This window comes from Chlamydotis macqueenii, chromosome 22, assembly GCF_036417535.1.
Source record: "Chlamydotis macqueenii isolate bChlMac1 chromosome 22, bChlMac1.mat, whole genome shotgun sequence".
NCBI lineage: Eukaryota > Metazoa > Chordata > Aves > Otidiformes > Otididae > Chlamydotis > Chlamydotis macqueenii.
The window spans coordinates 2128611-2141093 of NC_141577.1; the positions used below are offsets into that span (position 1 = coordinate 2128611).

The 12483-nt window shown below is 48.2% G+C and overlaps 1 protein-coding gene across 1 annotated transcript in view; it reads right to left on the reverse strand.

Annotated features, from left to right (window-relative positions):
- CSMD2 (CUB and Sushi multiple domains 2) overlaps nt 1–12483 on the reverse strand; it is a 288643-nt gene that overhangs the window by 117592 nt on the left and 158568 nt on the right. Inside the window, exon 13 of the mRNA XM_086764833.1 lies at nt 9651–9833. Within this exon, the coding sequence (XP_086620959.1) occupies nt 9651–9833 (183 nt within the window). The remainder of the gene's footprint in view (nt 1–9650; nt 9834–12483) is intronic.

A 12483-nucleotide genomic window follows, 5' to 3' on the forward strand; every position in this document is an offset into this window, starting at 1 on the left:
TTCCTCAAAACAACATGTGCAGGAGATGGCAGCAGAGTTGTGGGACAAAGACCACCATCCCACATGTCCATGTCCCAAACCCATGGTCAAGCACCAACGTGTGAGCTCTCCTCAGTGCAGCGGGGAGCTCAGCTCCACCTCCCGGGGGGACACATCCCACCCGGGAAGCAACAACCGCTCCAGAACATTAACAAGATCATAGTGTCTGGGATACGAAGGTTTTCTTTCTAAGCAGGAGAGGTTTTTCTTCAGCGTGAAAGGGGGGTTTTGGTCTGACTCCACATCAGCCTCTGCCTGCTCAGGAGTGCTTCACTGGGCGCTCGGATAAAGCAGAGGCTGTTTAACAACACGTCACAGACAGTGAAACGCGCTATCAGAACGAAGGCGATCGCTCCCAAGAAAGGTGGGAGACAGCTGAGCGCTACCTGCTGTTTTGTGCATCCCAGACAGTCAGGAACAATGTGCCCCCGTGGAGCCAGCAGTCGCTCAAAACACGACGGACGGGCAGAGGCCAGCTCTGCCGCGCGCAGCCTGTCCGTCAGGACCAGAGCTGGGAATACCTGTGAGGCTGAGGCTTTGAGCTAGGAGATGGAAATTAATATTTATTACCGTTGTTAAATGTTATGAGAGTGCATTTCATTATGTGCATAGGAGAGGTTCAAATGTATAAGTCTGCGCTGATCTTTGTCAATAACCATCACTGATGAAGTACTGCAAAAGCAATAAGAAAAATCCCTTTATTAAATCCAGCAGAATAAATCACAGCAAAACTCAGCACAGAGCATCTACCAAAGCCAGTGAGACCCACATCACTAATGACTGAGCACAAGGTATTTATTCAAGTCATCACAAACATTAACAACGTTCTGCCTTCATTTAGAGCAGTAAAACAGTGAAGAAACAGCTCAATTGTTTCTCGTCTTAGAAAGTCGAGCAGCCACGTGGCTGTGGCTTGAGGGTACTGCCCTACGCTCCCAGCGTGAGATGCTCACGGCCAAGCTGAGCACGGAGGCAGCTGACAGTTATTCCCCAACACAGCCGGTTGTTTCTGCGCGTTCAGCCCGGAGCAATTTCTGCATTTGTCTGGTCAGCCTAAGCACAGCTTGCTTCTCTTTTCTTCTGCCTTGAAAAGATCCTGCCTCCTCCCAGACAGTCTCGCTTCTCCTGCGAGGCGTGCCTGGTGGCCCCGGACGCTCCATCTCTGCTCGTCCTGCACGTGAGGATGCAGGGCTGGTCCCATGGAGAGGGCACACCTGCAATGCACAGGAACGGGAAAGGCACCAGGTTCAGGAGCTGCAAACCAAGCAGGGAATCACTGTAATCATTTCGGTCTCCATGGAAACAGTAAGAAGTCCTGACTTCCCTCTTGGCTTTCAGGTACCATTCCTACAGACTCTGACCACTTGGGAAAGAGCTTGGAGACAGTAACGGGTTTTCTGCCTTACCTTTCCTTACTAAGAAGATCTCTCCTCTAGGCAATAGCTTGGTGACAGACTGGAAAAACAGGACCTCAGCAGGAGCCTGGTTAATAACCGGCATGCCTCACTCAGGAAAGTGTACGTTCCGAATAGCTAACAGCGCTGGAAGCTCAGCGCGCCGTTCAAGCTGCGAAGCAAAGTGCTTCACATCCTGTATTTTCCTCTTTCTGTATCTGCTGTTTCAATAAACACATCTGCATCACAATGCATTTTCCTTCTTAAAACCCTGAGGCACCAACAGGGCAAGTGGGAGGCGAGGGAAAGGAGTCTAGAGCAAATATTACCTGGGAGAACTTTTTCGTATTTCAGAGCAACAAACTCTTTGGCTTTCTCCAAAGGAGTAGCTGCCACTGCCAGCAGCAGCTAACCGGGGTGGGAGGGCAGGTATGTTAAGAATAATGAAAAACAGGCAGGGTCTGGATACCAGATCTTGAGGAAAACATCATCAGTGAACTGGACTGTGCACGTGGAAGAGTGCCACAACACCAAAGCAGGTTTCATCTCCACCCACTCAAAACATGAACAGTGATTACGTTACCAGGAATAAGTTTCTTCAACTTACTGGAAGGTGTCGATCCCCAGTAGGACGGTGTCGGGCTGCTTGTCTGCCAGGGTTTCTGCAGCCACCTGTTTTTCAGGAGGTGCTCCAAGGCTTCCACACAACGGCAACATCCTTTCCCTGTGTGCCCCTCTTTATTTCAAGGGAAGCTCTCCCCGTCCCTGCAGCCTCTCCTGGGAATCAGTGGCAATGCCCACAAGACAACGGAGGTTTAATTGTCAATTTTTGGCCAAAGCAGCAGATCAGTCAGTGGTCTTGTTGCATACCTTTCCAGGTTTACTCCTTCACTGTTTAGCAGAGCATCCTTCCTCTGCTGCAGCGCTCGGAGCTCTCTGCCAACTGCTGCAGCACATTTATCTCCTGCAGGCTGGAAACTGCTCGTGCAACAGGCTGGGACTTGACTCTCTCCGCACAGCCCCACGGCCTCGGCACGCCGAGCATGTGAAGGATGGCTGCTGCAACAGCCGAAAGGACGAGGAACCCCCGGAGCACGGAACTGCAGCCGTGACGGAGCTGCACCGCAGTGATGGAGCGCAGCAGAGGGTGCACGGGCAGGTTCAGCCACACGTGAAGCTCTGCTTGCGGGGAGCAACAGAGAACCTGAAAGGTAAACTTGAACACATCGACTCTACGTGCAAACTGGAAATGTCCCATCGCAGCTTTCTCAAACACCAGCCGCACGTGTAAAGCGCTGAAGTTCAACAAGGCAGGAATAAGGGAACTTCTCTGCAGACCAGACTGAAGATGGCAACGTAACACGCACCACTTTCCTGTTTTCCAGATGCAGACATGCGGGAACAGGAGAGAGGGAACCTCTCCTCGCGTGATAAAACCAGTAAGCGGCATTTCTGATTCACACTCAAGTAAAGAGAAGCAACCCATCCCGCTGAGCAGTTGCTGTCAGGAGTGTGGACAGATGCCTTGGCACAGAACAGCTCACTTCGAGCAGCGTGAAACCCTATCAGGGTAACAGTTCCACTGATTCAATCAGTAAAATAACAAGCACGGAGACAACTGCAGCCTCCCGATCAGCACTGAGAGCGCAGCTGGGAGCACCTCTGGCCAGCTGTGCGTGCAGCAACGTGGCTGGACACCACTGAGGTCCCCCCTCCAGCTCACCCCACGTGCAGGCTCTCTGCAGGAGGAGCATCCCCGCTGCCCACATCTGCTGGGCCACCACCACCACCGCATCGCGCACCCCCCAGCCTTATCACTGCACCTTCTCGCTGAAGCAGGCTGGCTGCACAGGCACCCCGAGTCCCCAGCAATTTGTCAGAAACCAAGAGAACATGGGCAGCCGTAGCTCACAGCAGGAGACTTTCTTCTGGCTCTACAACAGCCAGGCAGAACGCACCGACAAAGTCACAGCAAGGAGCAAACGGGCTCTGGTTTGACACAGGTGGACGTCAGCTTTCCTCAGATACAGACACCGCAGGAAACTTCACAACTCAGTCAACCAGCGGCACGCTGGAAGATCATTTGAGCCAACTCTTAAGGAAAAGCAGAAGGTGCTGGTTAAGCAGCCCCCTTATAAAGTCACAGAAAGGGAAATGGAAGATTTTCATGTAGCTTACACCAAAAAAAAACATCTTGGGAGTGTGTGGGGGACAATTAGAACACAACTCATTGTAATTAAAAAGGTGCTTAAGTGCGTTCCTGCCCAGCACAGCACTTCAGCATCTATGTCTGCTTCAGCAAACGCGTAAATCTCAGTGCTCTGACAAACTGTGGCTGCAGCGCAGAACAAGGGCTTTGAGGGAAAGTGCCCTGCTTAAAATTAAGAAGGGAATGGTCTTACATGGCTGCAACCGTGAAACAAGGCTGTTAACAAAAGCTACAAATCCCACATGTATACAGAGATCATGGTAATCCTGCCTTCAGTTAATTCGCTTCCCCTACTGCCAGACAGACTGGATCTCAGGGGCTCAGGGGAACGAGCCGCAGACAAGGAGCATTTAACCACCCATCCGCTGCTCCGAACCCAACCCAGACCACCGGCAAGCAGCGTTGTTAACAGGTCCTGAAGGACACATCTCCGTCACACAGCTGCAGAAGCCACCCAGGCCCTGAAGAGGCCCCAGCAGGACCCAAGCCCGTCTCTTGGCAGGCTTTCAGCCGCACAAACCCAGGGTGCGACCGGCTGCTCCGCAGAGGTCAGTGCTGCCGAGGTTTGGTATCTTCAGGTTAGCTACCAGCTCCCTTCAGCAGCTTGGCTGGCAGAGGTAATTAGCCTGTGTCTGCCCTTGTATCAGGAAAAACGTACCAGGGTGCTTCATAAAAGCACCCATCAAAAAAATAAAAAACCCCACATGGCAAAACAGTTTGGAAATAAAAATTCATAGAAATGCTTCTTCCAAAATCCACTAAAGGCAACTGCATTTACAAGCAGATAAACAAGTCCAGTGTTAGCTAGAAAAACAAAATCTATTTACAGCAGGAGGGAAAAACACTTTGAGTTAACAAACTGTTCCATCAGCACTGCAAAGAGTAAGAGGAATTAAGGAATCATACGAAAAGCACACAAAGGATCAGGCTTCATCGGAAGAATGAGAGCCTATGCTACAGTTCAAAGTCTAAAAAACTCCCTTATAACGACAAAAGTATCAACTCCTCTAAAAGAACTAGTTCTGGAATTTCCAATTACAGAGTTACTGGACAATAAAGGATCATTCTGATCAGCTTAACCATCCACCTCCCCAGCACAGGCTATAAAACAATTCCTGGCTCCCGGGATATTCTCCAGAAAGGGGTATCCGATCTCAGTTTATACATGTTCAGGTACGCAGAACCCACCGCTGCCTTCAGCGGGCTGCTCCAAGGGCTGACCCCGCTCTCAGATAAAAAGCTATTATTAAAAAAGATAAAGTATGCTTTTACCACTGCTAACCTGAGACACACTTTTCTCCAAATTACTCTTCGTGGAGAAGGCTCCATAGGTTGCTGTGATTAGTGGTCAGGAAAAGAAGAAAAAAAAGAAAGAATAATGACCAGTTGACAATTTAATTTGGAGCTAAATGAAAACCTTGTTAAACGCTATGAAATTACATGGTTCTGTTCAGTACATTGCTGGGAAAACATCTGCTGCACTTTGCGTTTCCAACTGCTAATCCTGCGTGTTCGTAGCAGCCAGCGCACACGAAAGGTCACCGCTCAGCTCAGAGCTCACACTAACACACCTCTCTCTGCAGAGCTACAGCAGGCCAATCTGGGTTTAACAAAAAAAAAAAAAAAAAATGAGTAATTATCACTGAGGAGGAGAGAGATTTTATCCTGCTATTAAGGAAAATCAGATGTTCAAAAGCCTGGGAAAATGCACAACATCACAATGTCTGCGAAGAGGACGGAGCGTCAGTGCCACAGCCTGCGTGGGAACACAGGGGATCCCGGGCTGTGCCGACCGCCTCAAAGACAACTCTCAACAAGGCAGAGGGTTCCGCCGGTGCTCGGTTTGGTCGGGGAGACAACGCACCATTCGCAACAGGAGAGCGCAGGTCTCCAGCATCAGCGGGCACAGCGCCGCTGCTTCCCAATGTCCCTGCCCACCACGGAACCACGAGCAAAGCGGGAGGAGAAACGGGCTGGGGGTGAGGATTGCAAGTGAATGAGAAGGGAGGAAAGCATAACATCGGCTCCAAAGCCAGAGAAGAAAACACACCGTTTAACATAACTGCAACTGGAAATGCTTTGGGAAATGCCTTCTGCTCTGTTCAAAGGAAATACGCACAATGACTGCTCTAAGCAGGTCTGTAATACAAAGAGTTTACAGTAACACAACAAAGTCGCCAGAAACTAATGAAAAGACCAAGACCCCGGTAATGACTATCAGATCAATGGATGTGCAGTGTCTGGAGGAGCCCAGAAGTACTCTGAAACAGCACAACTCACATCACAGCCCCCCCATTTAAACACACACACACGTGCACACGTACTTATCCCCACCCTTTGCGGAACCACAGTCAAGTGACGCCAAATATCCTCAGCTTAGTGCAGAAGCCTCCACCGCAGCTTTGTTTGATGCATCACAATCAGAATGTACGTAGTTTTTTACTTCACTGCGTTTTCGTTACCTTCAGAACACACGACGGGTCCAGAAAACTTAAGCCTGCAAGTCTGAGATCACTGAACTAAACTTGTCTCAGAAAATAAGTCCTTTTTAGAAATGACTCTCCCAGAGCAACTGGCAGAGGACAGGTGAGGCAAAAACTTTGCCTTTACTCAGTGAGGTGATCATGAAGGACATTTTCCTGACAGTTTATGCCATAATCTATCACGTAAAATGACGGCACTGCTTGGCATGAGTCAACCATTCAGCTAAAGGTGCAGGGCTGAAAACTGAGGAGCTGTAGGTCACAGGCCCACAGACAGGAGGAGGAGGAGAGAAGGGACGGGAGCTGCTGCAGAGGAATCACAAAGAACCTTGTAAGACCTGAACTGCCGCAGAAACCCTCCGAGAGCACCGTCCCCCCTGCAGAGGGGATGGTAGCTCTTCCCTTCCTTCGCAAGGAAACATAAACCTTGTGAAACAAATTTTGGTCATAGAAAATGTTTTGTAGCAGGGCCCTCCACTGCAATAGTTCACATAAAATTCAGATAATGAGTTTTTCCCTACTACAGATGAGTGTGTTCAAGTAGTAATTCCAATCGCGTATTTGAAAGTTATGGCACTACCAAAATGTCCTGCTCCCCGACTACGTCTATCCAGACTTCCATCATCATTCTCACTGCAGTATCTGAACAACTCACCAGCTTCCCGTTATAGCTGTAATTATGGGCTGGCTCCCCATTCATAAGCTTAATAATCTCCTCAGCCACAGGTAACTGTAGACTTCAGTTTGAATATTATACCCCTTATGAGTTCCTACCATCAGAGCACAAACTTCATCTAAGTAGCACAACAGTTTTCCTGCGGTAACATTTATCCGCATGAACATTCATCCGCGTGATGCCTCCTAAGCCCCGTTTGCTGTCCTTCAAGAATTCAAGAAAACTGAGCATAGCTCTGTACGAAAGCAACGGCTGGGTAACCCTGGGTTATGAGAACTGCCTCAGCCTTTGACAGGTATCACAGCGCTGGAACTTTGAAAACGCAAGCGTCAGAGTGAACAACAGTAACCACAAAGCTGATTCGAGCACTACAAGGCGCCTGCAGAACAGGGACAGAGATCTTCAGTATCCAGTCGCCACTGATACACAGACACTCACATTGCACAGAAGCAGACACCAAGCTCAGAGCACAGACGGATGGACGATGGCGCTACCCCAACCAGCTACAGTACTACGGGTTCCCAGGCTCCAGGGTGATTGGTTCAGGTACCTCAGCTCACCAGAGATAACCCGGACACGCGTAGCAAGGCCAGGGACACTTGGCTTAGTAAGGGGTTTGCAGAAGACAGGCACTAAGTCATCTTGCAAAGTTTCTCCAGCGCCCTGTGTACTCACCCTGGATGGCTGAGGGATGCAACAACAACAAAGAGGATGAAGATGGAAGGTCTGTTATCATGAAGGCATAGCCAGCTGTGAATTAAGAACCTGTTGCCGTAAGCAGATGCATTGCTTAAATGGTTCGTGCTGCTTTGTCATCGAAGCCCCAGGAAATTAGTTCTCCACAATAAATTCTGCCTGCTTATAAATCATTTGCTCAGGACAGCAGGACACACCACAGCGCTGTTTAATCTCCGTCTGTATTTGTCGCGCATTTGCGGCCAGAATCGGCAGCACTGGATTGTTTGCATATTCCAACTAGCAGCATATAAATTAAGTCACCTTATTTTCCCACCTCACACCCAACACATTTAATGGTCTCCCAACATTTACAGAGAATTGTCACTAATCCCACTACGGATTTCATGCCAGGTTACACATTTTGTCATCTCACCCATTCCAATTCACACACGCTAATAAGATGCTGCCTAGAATAAAGGCAGAGGAGTAAACGTGTAGAGAGCTATGGAATACTTTTTCCATTACCTACATGTTGCCTTATTGGTTCATAAATATCCAAAGCCAGAGGGCCACACAGAACAGAACACAATGAAATTATTTTAACTAAAAGATTCATGCCTGTGGTATGCTTTGTATGGAGTGCTGACTGGGGCTTGATTTGATGCCCCTGTACAGTATCTACCTACAAAAAAAATAATCCTGCTTCACTGAGAAGTCTCCTATCTATACGGCTACGATCCAGTGCTTTGATATTGGGCACAAATTACGGGTTCAGTCTTACTGCAAACTGTCAGCAAGAACCTCAGCCAAGCCATTCGCTGTTCAAACTCATCTGAACTTCTGGGAAATGAAAAAAAAAAACCAACCAAAAACAAAAACACAAAACCACTTCTAACACTAAGCACAGAAATGGTCTAACACTTCCCACTCCAAAGACAACCAGAGAAACTCCATTTTGCTCATCAGCATCATCAGTTCATTTGCTTATAGAGAAAACGGAGTAGGAAAGGAGTCATGGCATCTGGCAAAGGCAAAACTCCAAGTTAATTCCTTCCTTTCTGCAAATAGACATTTCCAAATGCTCAGAGCTTAAATCAGTGCTTGAAAAGAAAGGCATTTACTTGAAACTAGTTTCCCACATTCTCCCGTGAATAGCCCGCGTAAAGAACCCAGATCCAGCTCTGACAGAACAGGCTTTGTCATCTCTTTGGTACGGATCGACTCCTGCCACTCTGCAAACGAGCATTTTGTACCGGAGTGTCTAACACCAGCGTATCTGCTTACCTGCATAGTCAATACACTCTTCTAAAAATTAACATCTCTGTTTCTCTCTATCCATTTTCCCCACACTTCTGTCCTCTGTCTGCTGCCCAGCTGAATTCTCCTTTTCTGTTTTTTTGTTAGGTTCAGCCTCATTGCCCTACACTACAGCATCTCTTCAAAGGCAAAGACTTCAACATAGCCAAATAAGTGGAGATGAGACAAAAAGAGGAGCTTGCTTGTCACCAATTAGGGAAAACACAGATACTTTTATGAGTTTTGGTAATGTTCAAGTACAACATTGTTTCTGAGTGAAGGTTCAGTCAACACAATAAAAGTAGATTGCCCAACGCATCTTCAAAGGACGGTGAGGCCATTAAAACCCAACGGGGACTGTGCATGTAACTCATTTTCATCTGAAGATTTTATCCTTAGTCACTACTGAGAGCACAATATCCTGCTTCTGCTGAGAACTCATGCAACAAATTAAAAATTGAGGTCCAGCAGCAGGGAGTCGGAATATTGTTGGATAATGAAGGAAAATAAAGCAGCAAAAAACAGCATCAAGTTTTAAATTTTCTGTGTGTGTCCATGCCTCCTGGCTGGGACACCAAAGCCCTACTTTCTCTCCAGAAGGGATCTGAACCAGAAGGCTGGGAGGGCAGAGAGAACACACGGTCCCAGCGTAAGCCGAAATCTCCATCTGCTCCCCACGCACATCCCCTCTCTGCTGAGAGAACCACCAAACCAAACTCTCCCCACGGCTTCAGGCAAGTGAAGCTGCAGCCCGGTGCCACCTCTGTCACCACGAGACCTTGTCCTACCCCAGGTACCGAGCACAGACACACTTTTTACGTGACCACCTCACCACACAATGAAGGTATTTTAGAGCCATCTCCTCACTGACTTACAAACACAAACTGGTTTCTGAGCAGACCACTGGCTACTCTTTTGGCAGGTAATTGTTTTCTGTCCCTTCAACTCAAAGGCAGGCTGGCACTCAAACTTCAAACTGTCCCCATGGCGAAAGGTAGATCCTTCTCTCCTGCCGTAGGCTGGGATCCCGGGATCGCCGCAGCTCCCTTGGTCAATCTCTGAAAGAAAGAAAACAGAAGTTGCATGGGAGGAAGGCTCTGATGCCGAGCTGGTGCAGCACCTGCCATACACCTGCGCTGCTAGACTGCCCCAAAGCACCAGGCCCCTCCGCACCGTCTCACGCAGGATGGGGGTCAGCAGCAGCGCAGAATGCAGCCAAGACCTGTGACTTTAATACACAATTTTTACCACTCTCACTGAAAGGCTCTAACAACCTCTCCTAACCGCCTCCTTAAATTAATCACAACTCAATGAAAAATACAGCGATACCCATATCAGACCCAATCTGCATCTGCTTCGAGGACTTTTGAAGCAGACAGCCCACGCGTCACTAAATGGGACCTCCAGAACATTCTGGCAGAGGATGCTGTTGGGGTGTGCTTGCTGCACTGCGATGTCTGCTGCTTCTCCTTCCCTTCCTACCCCATTTCCATTTCTGTGTGGTCCCGACGCAGCCAGCTGCCACCTTGCTGCACAGAAACACACCGTTAATCTCTTGCTGCGTGTGTATTTTGACTTCAAATAAATCAGGGACACAATTTTCTGTTATCTTCTGCTCGGTACAATTTCATTTCACAAGGGCCCCCTGCCTGGTATCACTGTTAGCTACAAAACCTCGTTCCTTCACAGTCTCCCTGGCACTCCCACATTATTCATCTGCTTCGCACTCATCTTGTCTTCCACGTTCTCTCGTTTTTATCCCCATCATCTACGATCAGCCTCGCTGTCTTCTCTCCCCGTTTTCAATTTCTTACACCAAATTGGAAACTTCTTTTATGACATTTCCTTTACCGAGAAAAACGGCATAATCTGAGATTTGTGTTACTCCATCTAATATTCCAATTTGGTTGGAACAACAACAAGCACCTCATCATTGTTCTGACTCCAGGCTCTTAGGTACGGCTGTATTTTCAACAGAAGTCACAAGGCACCTACCTGCTGCTGCTGCATGCATCCTGAACTAAAAAGTCACTGCCAGGCAATGAAGCATCCCAAAAATAATTTAAGATAAATTTTTAATATTAAAATTTTCATGAAGCAGGTTTATTTTTTTTGGCCTGTTCATGAAAACAGTTGGCCAGGATTTCTGTATCTTCCTGCAGACTTTGAAAATCCAAGTGTTTCAGATTTGTACTTGCATATAAGGGACAAAAAATAAAACAGTTCAGATATTAAAGCAGCACTGAACTGTACATTAGTCTCCAGAAAAAAAAAAAAAAAGGCAGAAGACAAGTAGTGCGGATGATGAAAAGAAAGTTCAGCTTTAAAACTCAATAACTAGTAACAAGATCACAGGGCAGCATGCAGATTTTAAACATCTGTCGGTGTGTCCTGACAGAGACAGGGGAAACCGATGATGCTTTCCGCTACAAGCCAACAGCCTTTAAAACTTTTGTTGTTCCTTTCCTTTCCACACCTTGGAGTCCTGAAACACTGTATGAGCCAGTAACGCTGACAGCCAGCTGTCCCGCAGGGCGTCGTTCGCCCAGCGCCTCCAGCTCCTGCTGCCACCGAAGGCTGCGACATCGGTGCCCGGGGGAAGAAGCGTGCAACGTCCCGGTTCTGCTCTGCTTGCTGGTGTTTGGTCAGAGCGAGGTGGACGCTACCACGTGTCACTCCAGGCCTCTATTAAACAATGCACACGCCTGGTTAAGGGCCAGGGCGAGCAGCGCCCATCTCCCAGGCTCTTTCGTACCGGGCAGTGCCAGGGCCACAGGCAGCAGAGGGCTGGAAGTCCTCAGGCCACTCCTCCACGCTCAGGGGTTCTTCCACCGAGAGGCACCAGAACTCCTGAACACACCAACACGCAGCACATTCCTGCCCACAGCCGGCTCAAAGAGGGACCCTGTCCTCCTAAACCCACGGGAGTTTTGCCGTTGGGGTCAGTGAGGCTAAGCTTTCCTCACCCAGGAGAAGAGCTTCCCTCTAGATCTATCCCAGGGGAAGCCACAGGAACCCCACCACGGGGCCGCAGATGCACGAAGCAGCTCCCGCTACTGCCGAAGCCAGAAGGGAGCTACAAGTGTTCAGCATCTCCGTTGCCTTTGTTAAATGGGGACACGCTCAGGCTACCAGATACTCAGGAAAAATGCAGACGAAGAGAACTAAGTCCCTTTCGGCTCTTTGTTGAGAAAGAATAAAGGCAACAGATGCTCCTGAGATCCTGACTGCACACTCTCCTCCTCCCAGGGCTCGCCTCTCACTTGTGAGCTCGTGCAGTCCCTTTCTGTCACCCTGCACGAACCCAGCCGCAACATCTCCACAGACAGAGTGAAATCACCGGTTTAAGAACGGGAGAGAAATGAAGAATTAGAGCTCTCATTCTGCACCACGCATGGGATCTCCTTGTTAGCAGCAGGCAAACAAAGCTAGCACATTTTATTATGTTACAGCGGTCAGAAAATGGAATTTCTATCCTGGCAATATTCCCTGGTTCCTACTTTTCTTCTCATATGCAATAAGTTTCATGAAATACTTAGCAGGGCAGAAATTCCAAAAATGAGTGATTCACAAATATCAAAACATGTTCCTTCAATAAGACTGAAACATTTCTCCTGATGAATGTTTAAGTAAAATTACTCCCACATTAGAATAATAAAAGTCAAAACTAAACAAGAACATCTAAATCAAGTGTTTTGACATTATTTA